The 22,951-nt window shown below is 37.6% G+C and overlaps 1 protein-coding gene across 6 annotated transcripts in view; it reads right to left on the bottom strand.

Moving 5' to 3' along the window:
• Positions 1 to 14,205, bottom strand: part of LOC126469850 (dnaJ homolog subfamily C member 5) — a 90,807-nt gene extending 76,602 nt beyond the window's left edge. For 2 of the 6 annotated variants that reach the window (XR_007586083.1, XM_050097153.1), the window contains exons 1-3: positions 14,081 to 14,103; positions 13,875 to 13,995; positions 7,427 to 7,565 (exon numbers count right to left, since the gene is read on the bottom strand). Coding sequence is in view for 5 of the 6 variants with exons in the window: in XM_050097153.1 (XP_049953110.1) it covers positions 7,427 to 7,565; positions 13,875 to 13,894 (159 nt within the window). In the remaining variant the exon portion in view is untranslated. Of the gene's footprint in view, positions 1 to 7,426; positions 7,566 to 13,874; positions 14,016 to 14,080 lie in introns of all 6 variants that reach the window. The other 4 variants (XM_050097150.1, XM_050097151.1, XM_050097152.1 and 1 more) reach the window with 4 other exon arrangements.
• Positions 14,206 to 22,951: the final 8,746 nt, after the last annotated feature.

The following is a 22,951-nucleotide window of genomic DNA, read 5'->3' as shown; positions in this document are numbered from 1 at the left end:
TGCACAAACCTTAGGAAACACTTCCAGGAAACCAACCCTCGCATCACTAGTGAGATTCTATAGAGAAAGGATAAACAGTGCGTGAAAGGGAAAAAAAAAATCTTAATTTCATTCCCATCATTTGGAGGTAATCTTTAATTACATAATGGAAGTGCCTCAGTCTCTTTGAAAGTCTCCAAATACTCTTTCTTGACAGGTTATGCACTCTTGCTGCTGTGAAATTTGTATTTCTTATAAGTCAGTATACTTGAGGTTATGACCTCTAAACACAAAAAATTCAGTTTTAATATTCACACAATCAAAATTATTAAAATATGCAATAAAAAGAAGAAAAAAATTGATTCCCGGCATTGTTTCCTGGAGCTTATCATTAAGTCCAACTCATTTACATATTGTTTTAACCTGTGTGTTACAACTTCTCTTTCTGTGCCCAAGTAGAAAAGTTTCTGAAACAAGTAATTTTCCCTGAGCAAGAATATGTTTCTTATGTTTACTGGTATGTAGAGGACAAGGGGATACAGATCAACACCTTAAACTTTTCATAAGTAACATACTTCTGTAATTATCACTATTAGAGACAATAGAATTTTGGGGAACTTTTAAATTTTTACCACAATTCTTAGTAATAAACAAACAATTTTTACATTTAAGTAGAAGCATACTTTTAGTTGAAATGTACCCTTAACATGGAGCACTTTTCAACAAGAGGCTGGGTACTATACAACATTAAAATATCAGAATTTTTTTTTACTGAAATAAACACATATTTTATTGATATAACAGGCTTATAATATATGATAGGTGCAAATGCAGCAAAATTACCGATACAATTTTTTTTAAATAAACAGAACAATGTACCAAATTGTGCAGTTCACTTCAGCAAGCAAAAACCAATTACATCTAGGCTGTATATTCAGTCTCCTATGAAACCACCTGAATGAATAGCTTGTTCATGAAAGCCAAAAAATTTGCTGTATTTACTTTATTAAAAACTGTTGCTCTTGATAAGCTAATGTTCCCAGGTGGCCCTAAGGTGAGCTGTTGTTATCAGCTCATGAAACCCCATCAATTCCAGCTATTTTAATTACAGCCCAAGAAGTCTTTATGCTAGAGTTTACCCAGTTTTGGATATTTGTATGCAATCTGTGATTTGTCAGTCCATAGCTCATATTTTTAACTTTAAACAGTGGAATCATAAACCTAACATTCTTTATCTGCAGTGAAAATTTGTTGACTTGTATACTTTGAGTGGTAACAATTTGGTGATGATGGTGCCCAACTGCTGTCACTCAATATCAACTGCAGAACTCTTTTTTAATCTGTCAAATACAGCAGAATAGTACATCCCATATAGATCTGCTGCTGTTCTAAGACACAGGGCATCTTGGCCACTGCAATTTTTAGTGCTGTCACCAGCTTTCAAACTGACTTACGCCAACTCAAATATAGTACTACTCGATTGCCAAAACAACTTATTTAGATGGGCTAGAGGAACATTTCAACTGTGTTGAGATCTACCTATAAAGATTTCATTGAAATTTGTCCTGTAAACAGCCATTAATGTTAAAGCACTGTTACTCCTTTTAGAACAGTGTTGCAAATAGTTTATAGCGTATCAAGAAGCAGAGTCTCCTAATTAATTGGGTCAATAAATCTGATTTACCTGATTTAATATTAAATGACTAAAATACACTATTGAAAAAAATAACTCAGCTTTGATTTTGGACACCACAAAATAGTATTTACTGAATATCAATCATCTTATGGATAACATGGACAGGTACCCATTTCAGCTTTTCTCCTGTAGTGGAACTTTATGTTTATTTGTTGGCAAATCAAACAGATGTTCCAGCGACGATGAATTCAAAGTGCCCCTTGTTGAAATTGCTCCACCTCATTCCACCTACTACCAAAATCTTAAGACTATGCTAGTTAGTAACTGATTCTTACTGGTGCAATACATCTGCTGCAGAATTTGTGAAGCAGACAATTGAATTAACTATCTTTCTTTAAAGTTCTGAACAGGGTGAAAACTAGTTAACAACTTTAACAAAAGTAACATTCAGAGTTTCAAAGAGATTGACAAGTGTTTTTCCATTTGATCTTGCTCCCCACCCTAATCTGTGATGTCAATTACTTTCCTTTTAGCCAGAGCACACCAATAATCTTTTGGATTCCAGGTACTCATTTGGAGAGAAGAAATGGTCACCAAGTGACGTGAATATGCAGCACATTCTCTAACATACACACTAGTCTAGAGCGAGTGTATATATATATAAAAAAACAAAGATGAGGTGACTTACCGAACAAAAGCGCTGGCAGGTCGATAGACACACAAACACACACACAAAATTCAAGCTTTCGCAACAAACTGTTGCCTCATCAGGAAAGAGGGAAGGAGAGGGGAAGACGAAAGGAAGTGGGTTTTAAGGGAGAGGGTAAGGAGTCATTCCAATCCCGGGAGCGGAAAGACTTACCTTAGGGGGAAAAAAGGACAGGTATACACTCGCACACACGCACATATCCATCCACACATACAGACACAAGCAGACATATTTAAAGGGTCTTTAAATATGTCTGCTTGTGTCTGTATGTGTGGATGGATATGTGCGTGTGTGCGAGTGTATACCTGTCCTTTTTTCCCCCTAAGGTAAGTCTTTCCGCTCCCGGGATTGGAATGACTCCTTACCCTCTCCCTTAAAACCCACTTCCTTTCGTCTTCCCCTCTCCTTCCCTCTTTCCTGATGAGGCAACAGTTTGTTGCGAAAGCTTGAATTTTGTGTGTGTGTTTGTGTGTCTATCGACCTGCCAGCGCTTTTGTTCGGTAAGTCACCTCATCTTTGTTTTTATATATAATTTTTCCCACGTGGAATGTTTCCTTCCAATATATATATACATATATATATATATATATATGAGAGAGAGAGAGAGAGAGAGAGAGAGAGAGAGAGAGAGAGAGCGCTCTCCACTGAAGTAGCACTGTTTCTACCAATTAGGTGAATAAATCAGAATAAAAATATAAAATCATTTGCAACCAAACAACTACTTTATTCCAATTTGAAAGCTTACAGCATGTTATCACAACAGTTTCAAATGACAGTGATTAGCTCATGTCGTCGTGAGACTTATTTCACATGGGTAACTTTCAGTCTGCATATTTGATGTAAATGTTTAGGTGTAATATTGGGTTGGTGCACAAGTTTGTAGCATTTTTCTGCAAGTTTACTAAACTCAACAGATACACATAAGAGAGTGTAGTCATCAATAATATATTCTCCTTCACTAGTTACAACAGCCTGCCAATGTTGGTGTAACTTTTCAATTTCACAAATGTAGAAATCACGTGGTTTTGGGGCGAAAAACCCATTCAGCCATGTTCAGAGTGCATTTTCCATTCAGAAAGGAAATTCACTGAAGCTTGTACAATAGAGAGTGGAAAAGCAAACATCTGAGGGTGCAAAATCAAGCAAATAAAGTGGGTGTAGAATGACTTCCCAACCCAACTCCTGTATAGCGATTTCTGTCAGTACAGCACAATGCAGGTGGGCATTATTATGGAGTAGCATCATTTCACACAGTCTTCCTTATTGTTGTTGTTTGTATCTGCAAGACATCTTTGCTATTGACAATAAATGCAAACAGTTATGGTTACACCTCAGGAAAGCAATTTGTAGCTCACCACACCATTGCTGTTCCATCAAACCGTAACCTTATCTTTTGTGGAAGCAAGCATGTTTTGGGAGTTGCTGCTTTGTTTGGGCTAAACCATTCCTTTCTTTTCCTCATGATAGCATGAAGACACCATATCTCATCACCAGTAATAATACAGGATAGGGATGGTTGGTGGTGTTCATGAGCCAATTGATGATGAGCAAGCAGAGATGCACATATGACCACTAATTTATTTTTGTGATTCTGGCTTAGAGCACGTGGTAACCATGCAGGTGATTTTTGAACCTTCATCATCGTATGCAAGTGCCTCACGATGGTGGAATGATAGCAGTTCATCACATTTGCTGCTTCTTGAGTACAATGACATGAATTATTGTGTATTAAAGCATTTACATGATATTCATCAAACCGCAAAGATCTTCCTGAACGTGGAGAGTCACTAATGCCAAAACAATCCTCTACAAAATGACTAAACTATTTTCTTGCAATGCACTGCCCAATGGCATTATTCCCATACAAGGCGCAAGTGTTTCTGGGTGCCTCTGCTGCTGTTGCCACTCTACTGAATATAAACAGAAGAATATGTTGGAAAAGTTCTGATTTTTCAACTTGATACTTCATTTTCTAGTGTCCGCAGCTCCCCTTACTATCTCCAAATGACAAAATGACAATATGTAAACTCGGATAGCAACAGTTAACTACAAACAAAAAATTACGAAGCATAAATAAACCCATAGAAACTAGGATACCAGCATCTGAAACAAAAATCATACAATCTTACACATCAAGCCAAGACTTACAAGAGTTGTTAGAAGTATTGTATTACTGTGTAAGAAGGCAATATTTTCACGAGAGGAAGGGAAAAATAATATTAAACAATGAAATGGGATGGAATCTGAACAAATTGGTGAAGAAACTTTCCTAGAAAAAACAGAAAAATGCTAAGTATGATATAGCCAATTACAATTTTGTCTTTCCATCTAAAACTTGTTGCTCCTAGCAGCTTATTCAAACCAATTTTCTAATCTACTCAACAAATGGAGCTTCCACCGCAAGTCCTTTAAAATTTCCTTTCAAGATTAGATGATGACAAAGTTTCACGAAACAGAAAAACTGACACACACACACACACACACACACACACACACACACACACACACACACACACACACTTGGAAAACCATTATCAGTTTAATATGATAAACTGAAGAATGGAAATTTCGAAAGTGCCAAATCTCACATTTGTCAGGGCAATCATAGAAACTATATCCCTTCTTCTGCATAACTTATTGGTAAGGTATTCTGATTCCTCATCACTACAAAAGATAATGAGACAAATTATAAAATAAGTAACTTATTAAGAACATTCTAGGTACCATGCCAAGGAACTGTCTGGTTCCAAGAGCCAAAACTTTTTTTTTTTTTTTTTTGTGCTATTCATACTGAGGCATTACATTTTATTTGTGATAACAAAAAGTACAGAATACAGCAGTAATGTTTTAACTAAAATTGAATTGTAGTCAACAAAAATCACTTATTTTTAAATTTTTTCACATGGAAAAAACAAAATTGAGCTGAAGGAAAAATCTCTCAGTAACAACTTCTGTTTGTTACACAACTCTATTCTTAGGGTCATATGTTGCAAAGTTTACTGCAGCTCTCTCTGTGCTGTTGAGGAAGAAATATCAATATCATCAATAGGTCTTTCTGTTTTGCAGCTGAGAAACATGGCCACTCTTTCAGATGAAGTATGGTATTGCTTGCATCAGTCTAGGTCTGTCCTCTTAGATAAATTGAAATTTTTCCATTCTTATGCTTCATAGCAGAGTCTTCAATAGCTATTTGAGATGAACAAGCATGAGAGACTTTGACCACAGTGCGTTTGGAGACCTTAAACGCCCGCATTGACAACTATGTTTCAACAACATTTTTAAAATCATAGTCAATTGCATGCATTGGAACTACATGGAATGGGTTCATAGCCTTAGCTGACAACAGTCTTGTGTAAATCTTGCAGAATAAAGATCTTGCTTGCCTTTCTTCATTTCTCTGTAAACGCAAAATCTGGCCTAGCCCAAAAATTCTCCCATTCACCACAACCTTGTGTGTTACCTGTTCAAACCACAGAGGAGACGATGCATGGCACTTTGACCTGCATGGGGAGACACTGCTTGGCACAAAGACCATGCACCATCTAGCACTGAATGTTTGCAACATTTTTCTCCATAATTTTGCACTTGGATCAAGCCTAGGGACACATCACAGAGTACTGAGAAAACAATAGCTCTGAAATGCGTTTTGTGACAGAAAATGGCACTTCGAACATTTGACATTTCCACTCTTCACATGTTCTGTTTGATTTATGTAACTCGAAAGAATCATTACAAGAGCTACATATCTTCACCACACTACACTAACGGAAAATCAGCACTAAGGACAGATTGTGTAAACTGTAACCAGAGGTAAGTTTTGATGTTAGTTCAGAAACTACACTGTTCAGGACTCAGCCTTGTTGTACACCACTAAACATGGATGCACCAAAGGAGTTTCAGTGTCAATCTAAGTTAATATGAAAGATGCTTGGCAACACTGCTAAAATCGGATATTGACCCAATTATCACACTTTGACTGCAGATATTAATCTTATTCCATGGATACACAGCATTTATTATAGAAGGAGTTGTGGTGTAAAGGAGGAGGACAGTAAACAGAAAAGGAGTGATCTCCAAACTTCTCCCCCTTACAAAACAGACTGTTTCCTGGAATGCATACAGGGCCAATATAAAGACACAATACAATGAAAAAAAAAAAAAAAAAAAAAAAAAAAAAAAAGAGAGAGATAAAAAGTAAAAGTTGCTATGGCCAACAAGGAAAAGGTGTCACCATTTTATATAAATGCATTCTTAATTATTCCCACTCTCACTGCATTGCAACCCCTGTTAGTTTAATTTTCTTTTGGTACTGGAATTTCTTCATACACAGAATTTCACCCCAAAGTTATATGTAGTGCTTTGTACACAGTGTAATATGCTCTGGTTAAGCTTAGAGTCAGATTGCTTATACTACATTTAATGAAAACTACCCAGGATTCCTAAATTTCTCTGCTCTTTCACCACCAGGAGATTTGAGAGATGAGCACACTCCTCAGCACCTTGTTATTTGATAAAAATCACACTGGGTTTTCCTCATGTCGCTCCTTCCAAAGGCGCTTTGACGCATTCTTTCTTCAGTGAGGCAATGTAGGCTGATACCTTGCAGACAGCTCTGCGAGCTGTTGCTACATCTGCTCTAAACAAATCGCCAACTCAAAGCTTCCTGTAGCATAAAACCTTAATGTTAAAAGTAGTACGTACATTGCAGTCTGTGATTGGTTTCAACACATAGTTTCTCAGCCTTAGAACTAACTGCTGCACAGTATTTTCATCCAAGAAAAACATTATGAAAATGGGATTGTCTTTTACTGTCCTCAGTAAACACATTGTAACATCCAGATATCTGTAAACTAAATAACAATAACTAACTCTGTCGTGTGTGCGTGTGTTTTTTTTGTTTTTGTTGTTGTTGCTGCTGCTGCTGCAGCTGCGGGGAGGGGGTGCTAGAACTTTCCTTTATTTACGATTCCCTGAAGAGAGTCTCCAGGGAACCTCAACAGAAAAATAGGCTGATTGGAATAAAGTAACAGTTTCCAACATCTTAGCAACTGAAACAGAGGCTAATTCTAAAAAAAACAAAGACACAAATGTAAGTAACTCACCCGTTCAGCAGCTTCTGGGTTATTGGGGTTCTTATCGGGATGGTATTTTAGGGCAAGTTTCCTATATGTCTTTTTGACATCTTCTGCTGTAGCTGTCTTCGGGAGACCCAAAATTACATAAAGTGTATCACCAGATGTCCTATAAAAGTCCAAAATGAGAAGAAACAAACGAGGTCCATTGCAGCTCTCATTACATTGCCTACTTGGCATATTTATTAACACAGTAAAGAGAGACTTCAAAATTTTATGTACTGTAATATTTGAACTTAGCTAATACACACAAATTTTGAGAAAAAAATAATATTACAACTTAAAAGACCATTATGCAACTATATTAAATAAGCACGCACTGTCTTGCAATGGAAGATATAGGCAATTTACTCACTTTTTCCATTTGCATCTGAGAAAGAATATTGCATTTAAGGTGACAAATATGAGATGATCTCTCAGAATTTACAAGAGTAAACAAACTTTAATGAGGTCAGAATCTCAAAAGTTTGTGCACAGGCTTCTCAAAGTGGTTTTGCTGCTTTCTAACATAATAAGCATTAGTCTGATCAACTGAAGAACCTAACTGAGCACCTCTTTTTTACACAATGAGATGGGAAGATAAACAAATGCACGGAAAAGATGAACACACTACCTTTCAACATACGTACTCTGCTTTCACCTGAAAAATTACACCTACATACCTCCAAATATTTCACACAGTCCTGGACTGGAGTTTGCATTTAGTGCAAAGTACAGTGTTAACAAAAGTGTGAATTGAATGTACGATTAGATACAGATTACATACCCAAACAAAAATGATGTGGGCCGAGAAGAAAAAACTGAAATGTACATCAGCAAAAAATGAGTGTATATGCAACTGCAAATCCATCTGTCTTATTTTTATGAAGAAACCATTATAACAGAACTGTCTGTCCACATAACTCAATCACTGAATTAAAATATTTTACATTACAATTTCTTGATGCACCATTTCCTGTTCAGTTATTTTACCTTCAATCTTCCCGCCCAGTTCACTGAACAATCAAACCATTTCCCTAGCACTTTACTCAATGCCTTTCAAGTATCTGGCCAGCTCAATATCAGTTATCCACTTTGAATACATTTATAGAAAGCCCTACATGTCTCACAAAATCTTTCAACACTGAACAATAACCTACCAGCAACAATTTTGTGAGCTACCTGACAATAATTATTTTCCATTTTTACCAATAACAACTTAATTCTTGACCACTAGATGATGATAATGGGTGTGTATAAATGTACAGCACCAACAGTTTTGTAATGGGGCTGTCAACACAACAACTTCTAAACAGACTGCATGTTTATTTACAGATGCCGAGAAAAATCTTTAAGATCAGCCTTTAGACTACATCAAACTATACCCAACATAGGAAACCTAAATGAAATGCCTGCATTAATGGCCAGTTTAAGTAGTCACCATATAAGAATGGGTAGTATGAAAATCAACATAAGGAGCTCTGTTGCTTTTATATGTAACTCTCAATTACATTGTGATGAAGAAGAAAAATATTAGGATTTGCAGGAAAATTGTCCAATATTAGCCTTCTTCAGCCCACCTAGTCCAATATGCGGAAGGCAGTGAGATATAGCACAGTTAGACAGATATGATTCGAGATCATTTTATTTACTTTAGAATTCAAAGCTATTTCATGGTGGTGGTGGTGGTAAAATCTGAAGATTTACCACTTCTCACGACACTTAGTGTGAGAGAAAAATTTGTTTGCAAAACTTTACAACAAATTTATCACAACTTAGTTCACGTATCTCTTACTTTAGGGATCAGTATTGTATAGCAGGTATTTTGTTACCTGCCACAACTGAATTAATCTTAATCAGTTTAAAATAATGAGGAAAGAGAGTGGAGTGACTAATTTGAGTTTGACAATCATATTTTGCTTGGCAGTAAACAGAATAATACTTATGAATAAATGAGCACCCATCAAGTCAGCCTCGTCTTCCCAAACCCAAACAAAATTTAGCTGAATAAAGTATTGGGCTTGAGACCAATCAAAATTATCAAATGTCCAGAATGAAACGATAATTCAAAAGTACATTACCTCACAGACAAACACTGCTTAATGAAGAATTAATTTCAATCTTCACATTCTGTGAGCAGCACTCTGGGCCTGACGTAGCAGACAGTGTTATCTTATTTTTTACAACACAATCAAAAAAACATTTGATAATGATATAATGGATTTATATCAGCCAATTATCTCCATCAGACTAAATGGTTATACTGCAAGTGCTGACAAAGTTCCCTTTGTTTTGTCAACACAAAACAAGGTATGGGGACAACGCAAAGTGCTTTTAGTCAGTCTACTAAGACAGATTGATCAAAACCAGTTATAGCACTGAAATACTTTTGCGATTGTGTGATAAAAGACCATAATCAGTCACTTAATCTCCATGACCAGTCACTTAAAAAATGAAGAACTGTCTGTGAAAGTAAAATCACTTACGCAATGACATGTAGTACATACCTCTTACAGAGGTTCACTATTACATTCTCAATTGAAGTGAAATTAAGACACACTTCTGTTGGTGCCAGTCCAACAAGTTATGCAGATGAACCAACAGAGTTTAAAAAAAAAAAAAAAAAAAAAAAAAAAAAAAAGTCAAAAGTGTGACTATGGCACATTATTATTATTATTATTCTTCGGCCTGCAAGCCATACTCTGAGGTGCAATAGGAACAGCTTTCTTGCTAAGCACATCTATCAATGCTTCAGAATTATAATCACATGGAAGATTGCTCCGACTTTACAGCAGTAGTTGTGCAAGTCATGCTGAAAACATTTTTGTTGCTAAGGTACAAAATCTGCTCCACCTGTAGCAGAGAATAAACAAGTGCATGTACATCTAAACATCCAAATTTCGAAAAAGAGACTACCATATGTAATTGTATGATGAGCGATCATCTCATCATTCTCCTCATTTACAATGTGACTAGCAAAGCAATGGCAAGCCTTTTCCTTTTCATTGCTGTTATCATCACACACTAACATAACAGTATCATTTATAGTAGAAAATAGTGTAACGAAAGTAAAGTGATGTAAACATTGGTTTCATGGTTGGTTAGCCCTTCACATCTGTGTACTTAATGTATTACGGCAGGTAGTACACCTCTGATTATGGAAAAAATATTAAACTCATACAGCCACATTCCCCACCACATATAAAAAGCATCACGAGAGGTGAAAGCAACAATAAGTGACAGAAAATTTATAATATATCTTAGGGTGTGGAGTTAGGCTCAAACCCCCAACTCTTGATTTATTCTAAGATCAACACGACCCCAAAGATAACATTGTTTACACCAAGACTGCTATTCCTGCGTTTCTTGTACCACCTTTATCCTCAATACTGGAAATGGCCACAGCAGCATACTGCTTCAGATAGATAAACTATTTAATACAATATTGTAACTTGGCACTCTCTACAGGCTCTGTCAGTTCTGGATATTTAACACACCAGCTGCAGCAAAGCTTCACGCCTTAAGTCGTTGCCTGGCAATGAAACATCCATCACTACATGTGCAGAAGTCAACGTGTTAACAGCTTTGTGCATGATTTTGGGCATCTGCCATACTCCACTAAACAATAATTGATAACTGGGTATGTTACCAAATTACACTTTTACCTTTCAAAAATTAAATACACAATAAACCATTACATTCTCAATCATTTGCATAAAAAGAACTTAAATGTGTGACAGGTCTCGAAAACAAAGTGGAAACAATCATTCATCCCATCATCCTGGGTGTTTTTCATTGGACTTTGAAGGCTTCAATAGGTGAGCATTAATCACTGCCAGACATTTATCTGACATGCTCCTTGTAAGCCTATGAAGGTTATCCTGTGGTATCCACTTTCATTCTTCTGGGTAGTAGTGACCACACAGTTGAGCGCCCCATAAATCCAAACATCATCACCCGTTCTTTAATGAGAGCCCATTAGAGTTCTTTGAGAGAGTGTGGTGGAACAGGACGACCACGAAAAATCCGCCAAACAAGTCCCACATATGGACAATGTTGTTTAGGTCAGAACTCACTGCCAACCACTCCATTACTTCAACGTCCTGGCTTCACTTGACATCGCTGCTGATGCCTGCCACATAAGCCCTGACATTAGAAGAAATTCAGGGCCACCACTGTAAGCAGCAGCCTCCATATAGCCCAACAGAATCTGTTCAGTGTACTGCCTGGCAGTAAGATGACCATGGACAATGACACGATCCATAAGGTTATGAACAACGAAGTCTCCCCCACATCATAAAACCTTGGAAAACTGTTGATTTCCTCTAGAACATTTGGCAGGTACTGCTCACCATAGGTGCTGCACACGAAATGGCCCCTACCTTGCTTCAGAGGATACCAACACTTGCCTACAAATAACTATCAGCTTCTTCACTGGCAAAACGTGTTGACATGGGAACAGCAGAACTGAAGGGGAGCTGCAAGATGTCGAATCAAGTGGGGTACTCTGAATAGGACGCCTGTATCTCAAAGTCCTTTCCCATAGCCTGTTCATTACAATCCAATAGAACACAGCAGCTCCAGTGGCCCTTATGAGATAATCTTTCAGTGCTCTGGCAGTATCCATACAATGCTGCAATGCAGGGATGGTCCAATATCAGTCTCATGGGAAATTGTAATGTATCGATGACCTTTTTCAACCCGCCTTGTGTACTGACCTCTCTGTAGCATGTCGACAACCGACGGGTGACACACAGAGAGGCATTGTCATCTGAAGCGACACATCCTTTCTTCATCAAACAGATCATCATGCCAACTTACACTGCACTAAGATGTTGCATTGCATGTGCTTGGTTGAAGACAACATCCACCAATGACAAATGACATCTGTGTACCTCAATAGAAAACATTTGGGGCACTGTAGTCACTCCCTTCTGAGGGGCCACCTGACACTAATACATAACACAACCAACAGATGGTGAGTTATTTTAATCATTGGCTACACTGAAAGCAAAGATCTCAATCCATGTAATAAGACATGTACAGCCTGTCTCAAAATATATTTAACAAATCAGATGATACCCATGTTCCCCTAATTCTTTTTAACAGTGTAGTAAGCTTGCTGGTAGTTAAGTAATTGTTGGCATAACTGATACTATTCTGAAGCTTTCCATCTGACATTGCCTGTTTATCACAAGAATTACACGTGTGTTTTAATGCATGTTTCTGGTGACATATGATGGCACCTGTTATATGATTTATTGTCTAGGCAATTGCTTCCTTGGCAGAAGTTGCCATTTCTGACTATTAAAATGCACCACATCAATGTTTTTTTTTTATTTTTTTTTTTTTTATTTTTAAAAAAAGACCCAAGATGAGATGAAGCAGGGGCTTGCATTCCACAGACACCTATCAAAATCATCACTACAGATAGATTTCACGGTAAATGCAGTAGTGTTAAACTGGCAGATAGTGTGTGTGACAGTGGTGAGGAACAGGATTTCCAGAGGAACATTACTTCATTTCCAAACATGATTTATTAATCTCTTTATGTTATTATTGCTGAATCCAAAACAGCTCTTGTACAAATATTTTGAAATTGCTGTAAATTCTACAACTGGCTTTTTGTCATTTGTGCTTGGCCTTTGCATTCCAGTTGACTCTACCAATACCACAAAACTTGAATTTGAAGGGTATTTTCAATTCCATCCCCCCCTCCAGGAGCAACTACGTGTGTGACATGATGTCTCGAGATTTTTCCTTCTTGTTTGTCAAATTCAAAATGCAATTGGAGCTTGCATTCAATCAACTAACCAATCTTCAAGCTTAATGAGTACTACTACATTTTGGTTTCCATGAGTGACAAAATTTCTAACATAACCAGGCTTCACAAAAATAAAGCACCCTCGTTCTTAGTATTGTAACAGTGCAAGGCAAAGCATCTCCCTCTTTTCATTCAACAAGACATCTGTGGCCATATTTCAATTATTTAAAAAGAAAACACACAAACTTTTACCTATCATATTGATGAAAGCACTATATGCTTTTTATTGAGACTGATAAAATTTTTCGATCGTAATGTTTGTAATAAAAAATTACAACTTGAATTAAAAATTCGTAAATTTTACAGTAAAACAACTTTTCATTAAAACGAGCGACACATTGAAACAAGTGTAAAACGAACTTTTGTCAGTTTAAAACAAGGATAAGAGCAGCGCGTTATCATGCATCATGCTCTTAGCACAATTTAAAGCACGTTTTACAAGTCTCTTAAACACTATACTACTTCTGATACGCGCTGAAAGATGCAGCCAGAACTTAATTTTATTGTGAGCGTCATACATCGGCATAACACTATAGGCAACTGTCAACCATTATGACATTTATTAGGTAAAATAAAAAGAAAATCGATCAGACCATAACAAAAATTAAGACTTACGATAATTTTCGCCTGTCCATCGTGCCTTTCACTTCTCTCCACGTAAATGTCTTTCAATAAATCGGCCACTCAGTAGAATTGATTACGCTCGCCGTTCATAGAGCTACAGTTCAACAGAACGCTGCATTTCAGTTCTCATTACTGCTTAAATCAAGAATAGTATATTACATATTACTCACATATCCTCATTAGCATTTGATCAGTACCTTCAGAGAGAACAAAACGCCTTACTACATATAACACACTGCCGTCGGCCTTCCTCCTTCGCCAAACACCCAGCCCCGAACTCCTATTGACCAGTACCTTGATAATATATACGTACGCATCAAAGACATTACTACAACAGATAATTTCCGCCATGTTATTTCTCTAAGATATTGTCTTACAATATGATCAGAAGTCAGAACATGATTGCTCCATGCAATACCGTTGTTCTTCAGCTGTTGACACCAATCTTAATCAAAAGTTTTTACCGTTTATTGTTGCTTTTGTTAATGACTTGTAAAGAACAGTTGTATAAATGTTACGGATTACTTTCCCTTAAACAAGTCTTTCCAATACCTATTCAGACACTCAGATTATATAGGTTTCGTCAACGAATTATTTACTAACAACAAACAGCACTAATATACATTATGAAAGTATTTAGAAACATGTACGAGAAGAACACTGAATATATCCATACCAGAAATTTTGTAATATTACTTACAACAAACTAAATGACTGTATGAGGAACGTATTACAAATACGTAAAATCGTCCAAAGAATGCCAGTAGGTTCACACTAATTTTCGAAGGTCCGGCGTTTGCCATACACTATTGTGTACATAGTAGCATAACTGCTTATCTTATAACATTTAATAAAACCAAATTAACATTATTATATCTTACCGCCTCAAGATATCATGACATTTTGCAATTCACACATACGCTTCTAGACATTCTAAGACAGTATTTTACTACTTTCACACAGAAATCAAGGTGAAAATAATGTGTGACGCAATTAACACGATGGCAGCGTATTACAGACTGTAACATGAACAACTAAGGACGACTCTAAAAGAACTGTAAGAAATGATACTCAAAAGGTATACCTTACCTGTCACAACCTCATATGTGAATTTTTATTTGTGACTTTTGCAAATAGCGGTACACGGTTTACTGTCTAAAAATTGTGAAGCACTCAGACGGCATTGTCGGGTGTCAACGTAACTTCGCACACACTATCAATGTGTAAGTAAATTATTTGAATTTCAATTCTCTGTGACCAGTAGAAGGCAGCCACAGTACATTAGTGGTGTTCCCGTTTATCAGGCGTGGTGAGGTACATAACGAGCTTGAACATCTATATCTACAGGGTGATCCACGAAGATGCGTAAATATTTTAATACGTTATTCTACAAGTAAAACTACAGAAAAAAGTTCTTATAAACATAGGTCCGCAAATGTTTAGTTACGGAGTTACGGCTAATAAAAGATTTTTCCTGTAATTTAGCAACTTCACTAATATGAAGCCATCGCATAACTGTACAAGGCTAAAGTAAAGCACGATTTCCATTTATTTTGTTGTTATCGATCTGGTGAATCGAATAAAACATGTCCCAGACGTGTATCTGCAGTAGTTTTCCAGAACATCGCTGCTGGAAATTACGTTGCACTGTTACATTTGGGTGGGCTAACTCGTTTCAAGGTTAGGAAACGACTGAAACAACTCACTAACGGTTACCAACAATGGCATAAACGTTTCTACATTCTTAATGGAAAGTAAACAAATTTACTTCAATAATAATCGTTTCTTCTCAGGATGTTCTGGAAAACTACTGCAGATACACGTTTGGGACATGTTTTATTAGATTCACCAGACCATTAACAACAGAATATAAAAAATTCGTGCTTTACTTTAACGTCGTACAGTTTTGGGATGGCTTTGTACTAGCGAAGTTGCTAAATTTCAGGCAAAATCTTTTATTAGCCGTAACTTCGCAAGTAAACATTTGAGGATCTATGTTTATATGCACTTTTTTCTTTAGTTTTACTTGTAGAATAACATATTAAAATATTTGCATATCTTCGTGAATCACCCTGCATACTCATCACCAGAGAAAATCAAGCAAGAACAGCAGCTAGGTTGCTTACCTTCCGCCACTCTCGGGCTCTATGATCAGTTCGTTAGTGCAGTGCAGTGCAGTCCAGTACATCTATACTCCATGAACCTTTGTGAAGTGCATGGCAGAGGGTACGTACCACTGCACCAGTTAGCTCCATTCACATATGGACCGAGGAAAAAAAATGATTGTTTAAATGCCTCTGTGCATGCTGTACTTAATCTAATTTTATGTTCACGATCCCTAAGGGAGCAATATGTAGGGGTTGTAGTATATTTCTAGAGTCATCATTTAAAGCTGGTTCTTGAAACTTTGTTAGAAGACTTACTTGGGATAATTTCCATCTATCTTCAAGAGTGTGCCGGTTCAGTTCTTTCAACATCTCAGTGACACTCTCCCGCATGTCAAAAAAGCCTGTGACCATTTGAGTTACCCTTCTGTCCATGTGTTCAATATCTTTAATATCCCCTGCTAATCCTATTTGGTATGGGTCCCACACGTTTGAGCAATATTCTAGGATGGATTGCATGAGTGATTTGTAAGCAATTTCCTTTGTAGACTGGTTGCATTTCCCTAGTATTCTATCACTAATCCGAAATCTGCTATCTGCTTTACCCACAACTGGACATATGTGATCGTCCCACTTCAAGTCGCTCATGTTCCTCTTAAGAGCTACGCCCAAGTATTTGTATGACTCACTAATATTGTATTCATGAGGTCCTAAGTTTCTTCATTTTGTGAAGTGCACAGTTTTACATTTTTGAACATTTAAAGCAATCTGTCAATCGTTCCACCACTTTGAAATATTATCTTGGTCTGACTGAATATCTGTGCACTTTCGTTCAATCTGCACTTTGTTGTAGATAACTGCATCATCTGCGAAAAATTTGAAGTTACTATTAATATTGCCTGCAAGATTATTAATATACAACATGAACAGCAAGTGACCCAACACACTTTCCTGGGGTACACCCGAAATTACTTCTATATCTGACGATGACTCTCCATCCAAGATAATATGCTGTACCCTCCCTACCAAGAAATCCTCAGTCCAGTCACATATTTCGTCTGAAACTTCATATGATCGTACTTTTGATAATAAGCGTAGGAGTAGACCAAGTCAAATGCTTTTCGGAAGATGAGAAATACTGCAGCTACCTGAGTGCCTTGATCCATGGCTTTCAGGGTGTCACGTGAGAAAAGTGCAGGTTGTGTTTCACATCATGTATGTTTTCGAAATCCACGGTGGTTGGCATGGATGTGGTCGTTCTGTTCGTGATACCTCATTATGTCTGAGCTCAGAATACGTTCTAAGATTCTACAACAAATGGAATACAAGGATACCGAACAGTAGTTTTGTGGATGACTTCTGCTACACTTCTGGTATACAAGCATGATCTGTGCTTTCTTTCTACTACTGGGAACAGTTTTTTGTTCTACGATAGATTACAGTTGACATAGGGGCTAACTCAACTGCAAATTGGGTACAGAATCCGTTAGCAATTCCATTAGGTCCTGGGACTTTGTTCCGTTTTAAAGATTTCAGCTGTTTCTCAACCCCATTGATACTAATATCTATTTAACTCATCTTTTCAGTGGGACAAGACTTAAACTGGGACAATACTCCTGAGTTTTTCTTAGTAAAGGACATTTGAAAACAGAATTAAGCATTTTTGCCTTTTCTTTGCTTCTCTCAATTTCAGTTCCAGTCTCATCCATGAGTAACTGGACACTAACTTTGGTGCCACTAAAAGCCTTTACGTATGAGCAGAATATCCTTGTGTTTTGTGAAATATCATTGGACAGTGTTCTGCTATGGTAATCACTGAAGGCTTCACACATTGCTCTATTGACCGCCAAATGTGCTTCATTCCGAATCTCTCTATCTATAGCGCTATGTTTTCTTTTATACCTATTATGCAGCAGTCTCCGTTTCTTCATAAGTTTCCTTACAGTGATTGCATACCACCGAGGATCTCCCCCATTATAAACTATCCTACTGGCTACTTGGCTGTCCACTGCATAGTCAACTATTCTTTTCATCTTGAGTCATATTTCCTCAACATGCTCCTATTCTGACCTAAAAGTGTCAGGTTCTTCAGTGAGGTTATGACACTATTGTTTCTCTGGCTAGTTTGATGAACACATAAACATTTCTGCTTGTTTTATTTGCCCTTTGTGTTTTGGTATTCATTGTTGCTATAACTGCCTCACAGTCACTGATACCAATCTCGATGTGGACTTCCTTAAAGAGGTCATGTCTGTTTCTTGCCATTAGACCTAATATATTTCCATCAAGTGTGGGCTTCTGAACTACCTGTTGGAGGTAATTTCCAGAGAAGGCACTCAGTCACGTTTCACAGGATATCTTGTAATGCCCACCACTAACAGAACTATAATTATCCCAACTGATTGTTGGATGATTAAAGTGTCCTGAAATGATACAGTACCATTAAGGAAGCTACATGCAAGTGAAAAGAGGTTTCCTGTAAAATTTTCGGTCTCATCAGGAGGAGCATCTGGTAATCGATAGAAGGACCTTTTCGTAATTTTTTGCCCATCCTTTATACTGACAAGGGAAACTCGCCATCGTACCTCTCTCAGATTTACTGGTAAGAGGGCCAAGTGTACAGCCCGTCTTAAACTGAACAGGATGAAAGCATGAAAACAGGAATAAAGTGTACTGGACTGTGAAAAAAAAGCAAAGTAGAAGCAGTGAATGGTCGAAGAATTAGAAGTGCAGTATAGAGCAGCCAGAAAGAGAAGTGGCGTCATGGTTAACTCCAGCACGGTAGCCCAGCGTGTTCGGTTGCAATGAAAAAAACTCAGTGAACGGATCAACAATGAACTTGAACAGATGTCATGGGACATCCGCCCTGAACAAATGCAACGAACAATAATGTACAAAATGAGATTTTTAAAAAAAGTGGTTATGGTGCTAGACTGCCAAGCGGGCGAGGCATGTTCGGCCTCCCTCATGTAATTTTTTTTTTCGCTTTATTCACATTTATGTCTGTGTCATGGTGTAATGTCCGTTTGCAACAGTATCAGCTATACTTGAGCTATAGCTGGTACTTGAGCTATACTTGAGATAGCTACTCATTAGATGAATTTTTGGATATGGTAAGTGGGTAATTTCCCCAACCCCACAAAAAAGTGTTATGTAATATTTTGTGCAATGTAATATCTTGTATATACACCTTTTATTAACCTAACATGTTCCACATCATTACGAAGTGTCGTATTTATGATCTATGGAACAATTACTAATCTAATCTAATCTTTGTTCACTGGAACCATGGTAAACATTGACACGACATCAAAACTGACAAGGACATCAACTTGGCCCACGTGCTTTTCTTTTTAATTGTCAATGAACTGATACGAATTTTTTAATATGACTATCCGTTCCACCAACATAAGGTTGGAACAATGAGGCAAGGCATCTAGCTAATTCGTGTGTGGGAAACCCTATAGCACTCACAGTAGGCCTCTAAGGAAACTGTAGTTTGTGCACAGGGGCAGGTATGCTTCTATTTTGCAGAGTAGCTTCTTATTGTCAAAGGAGAGTGAAGACGATTTCACCAATCGATTAGCGACTTTTAAAATCTTTGTAGTCGGATTCTTCTGAAGTTTTTTTATAATTGGTGGGATCCAAAATATTGTTGCATTTATCATGATAGTCCTTAATCCTCATCAGGACCATGGTATTGCCCTTGTCTGTGGAAAGAACAATGATGTTTTTATCTGCATTGATATCCCTCAATGCCATCATTTGTGCCTGTGACAAATTACTGTTAGGTGGATTACATGTACGTAACATTCTAGCTGTTTCCATCCTAATTATACCAGCTGACTGCTGTGGACACTGATGGACCCCTGCCTCAATACTTGATATAATATCTTCCGTGATTACTTTTAAAAGGGTCACACCAAAATTGTCTCCTTTGGCCAGAACAGAAATTTCAATTTCAGTCAAAACTTTATTAGACAGGTTGATAACAATGGGAGAAATATCCTCAATCGAAGCTACCAGCATGTTCTTCTGTAGACCTGCGAACTTAATCTTCTGTCCATTAACTGATATCTTTGTTCTAATTTCCATTGTCCTGAGCGTTAGGCCGTCAACCTTGTTCCAGTCACAACACTGCATAGTATTACTAATAAATAAGAGGAGCTGTAATAGCTTACTGGTTTCCGCCAGTGTTCGCCGCTTCTGCTGAATCCTCTCTTGTAGCATTACTAATTCCATATGGTTGTAAATACGATGAACCTGTGCCGAGCGAAACACCCTATTCACCTTCAGACATTTCGGAGCAGTCGCAGTGACCCTGCAGCGCAACACAATGCATAAGATATTGCGCCTTCTTCTTGAGCAGTCCCTCCATTCATTGAGCCGTTGCTGACATATCCTCCTTGTAGAGGCGTTTGATCACATGATATGAGGGTTCGCGGCTGGTATTGGCATCACTAAAAACTTCCGAGCTATTGGGCCATGGTCAGCGCATAAAACTTTCTCCTAACGTTTCCTCTCTGACTTCGAGAGACATGTTCAGCGTAAAACGGCTAACTGCAACCAGAACTCATGCCGATTATATACGCAGCGTAGAGGACACCACAATCTATCACGTGACGTCGGCTACGAGATTATCGCAGGTATTGCCAACAGTCTCGATTGAAAGTAATCAATCATCATTCTTACGTTTCAATCGCCAGCGCTCTCACCTGAAGATGGCGGCCAGTTGGACCGCGGAAATATTGTGTCATGAAGACGTTATGATCCGGCTGCATACCCGAGAAGAATATTACAGCAAGTTATGTTTTGAGTATGGGGGGGGTGGGGGTTCAAAAATGATTCAAATGGCTCTGAGCACTATGGGACTTAACTTCTGAGGTCATCAGTCCCCTAGAACTTAGAACTACTTAAACCTAACTAACCTAAGGACATCACACACACCCATGCCCGAGGCAGGATTCGAACCTGCGACCGTAGCGGACACGTGGTGCCAAACTGAAGCGTTTAGAACCGCACGGCCGGCAGGGGGGGGGGGGGAGGACACAACACAGTAACAAAGTGTGACTTCCTCTACCACAAGAACCAAATCTGTGGCTCATGATATATGCTGGTATACATTTCTCTATCTTATATGAGGTATTAGATTAGATTAATACTAGTTCCATGGATCATGAATACAATATTTCGTAATGATGTGGAACGAGTCAAATTTTCCAATACATGACATAATCAAGTTAATTTAACAACATAATTAAGTTAATATAACAACTTTCTTATTTTCTGTTTTTTCTTTAATTTTTTTAATAATTTTTTGTTTGATTTTTTTCTTAATTTATATCTAAAAATTCCTCTATGGAGTAGAAGGAGTTGTCATTCAGAAATTCTTTTAATTTCTTCTTAAATACTTGTTGGTTATCTGTCAGACTTGTGATACTATTTGGTAACTGACTGAAGACCTTAGTGGCAGTATAATTCACCCCTTTCTGTGCCAAAGTTAGATTTAATCTTGAATAGTGAAGATCATCCTTTCTCCTAGTATTGTAGTTATGCACACTGCTATTACTTTTGAATTGGGTTTGGTTGTTAATAACAAATTTCATAAGAGAGTATATATACTGAGAAGCTACTGTGAATATCCCTAGATCCTTATATAAATGTCTGCAGGATGATCTTGGGTGGACTCCAGCTATTATTCTGATTACACGCTTTTGTGCAATAAATACTTTATTCCTCAGTGATGAATTACCCCAAAACAGGATCTCCTCACTAACAAACGAAACTGAAATGTGATTAATGATCAGAAGTCCACTTCTAATCTTTCTATAAGTACCGCACAGAATGAAGATAGCTATATTCCTACCTAGTTTATGTGGTTCGCTGAAAAGCTTATCATTTGCAAATCCAAGCATGTAGTAGTCTTCATGTTAATTTGACATTGGTTGCCTGCCACATTCATAGTGTTGCTAGTGTATCTCCTAAGACAAATCATAGGGTCAGTATTGTCTCATGTGTTCCTATATTTCTCCAAAGCCAAACAAGCTATTCTTCCCCATAGGCATCTTCCTCTAGACTTTCTTTCAGTTCTTATGTAGATAACTTGTGTTAGTATTTTGCAACAATGACTTACCAAACCGATGGCTCAGTCACACCTATTAGCACCTGTCTTCTCTGGAAATGGGATTATTCCATTCTTCTTGAGGTTTTCAGACTGCTTGTCTCTTATCCATTGCATAGAAGGTGCAGTAGTTTGCCATGGTTTGCTTTCCCAAAAGTCTCAATACCTCTGAGTGAATGTCATCTGCTGCAGGTACCTCGTTTTGATTTAGGTCTTTCAGTGCTCTGTCAAATTCTTCTTGCAGTATCACATCTACCATCCGTCTTCATCTACTTGCTCTTATCTTCTGTAAAACTGTCTTCAAGTTTCTTTTCTTTATATTGGTCTTTTGGATAGATCTTTTATCTTTTATCTTTTATCCTTTCCTTCTCTGCTTAGCACTGGCTTATCATCTGAAACCTTCACATTCATACAGCAGCTTCTCTGTTCTCTGAAGGTTTCTTTAATTTCTCTACAGGTGGCATTTATCTTCCCGATAGTCATGCATGTTTCTACTGCTTTACTTTTCTCTTCTAACAATTCCTACTTCGTCATTTCATATTCTCTGTCACTCTACTTTTTGGCGTCTATATTCTCTTTGTCTGCTTCACATCGCTGCGTTCTAGTTTTCTCCTTTTGTCAATTATACAATATCCCGTGTGTTATCCAAAGATTTACCCTGGGCCTTGTATTATTGCCTAGTTTTTCCCCTGCTTCCTTCACTATTCCATCTCTCACAGCTGCTCATTCGTCTTCTGTTGTGTCCAGTACCGGTTCAAGGCCCAAGAGACACAAGAGGCCACTTGTGACCCCAAGCTGAGTGCAACATTTTCATAGTGAACCCTGACACAAGTGAAAATATA

Source organism: Schistocerca serialis, chromosome 3 (genome assembly GCF_023864345.2).
Source record: "Schistocerca serialis cubense isolate TAMUIC-IGC-003099 chromosome 3, iqSchSeri2.2, whole genome shotgun sequence".
NCBI lineage: Eukaryota > Metazoa > Arthropoda > Insecta > Orthoptera > Acrididae > Schistocerca > Schistocerca serialis.
This window is presented reverse-complemented; position numbering and strand designations above follow the sequence as displayed.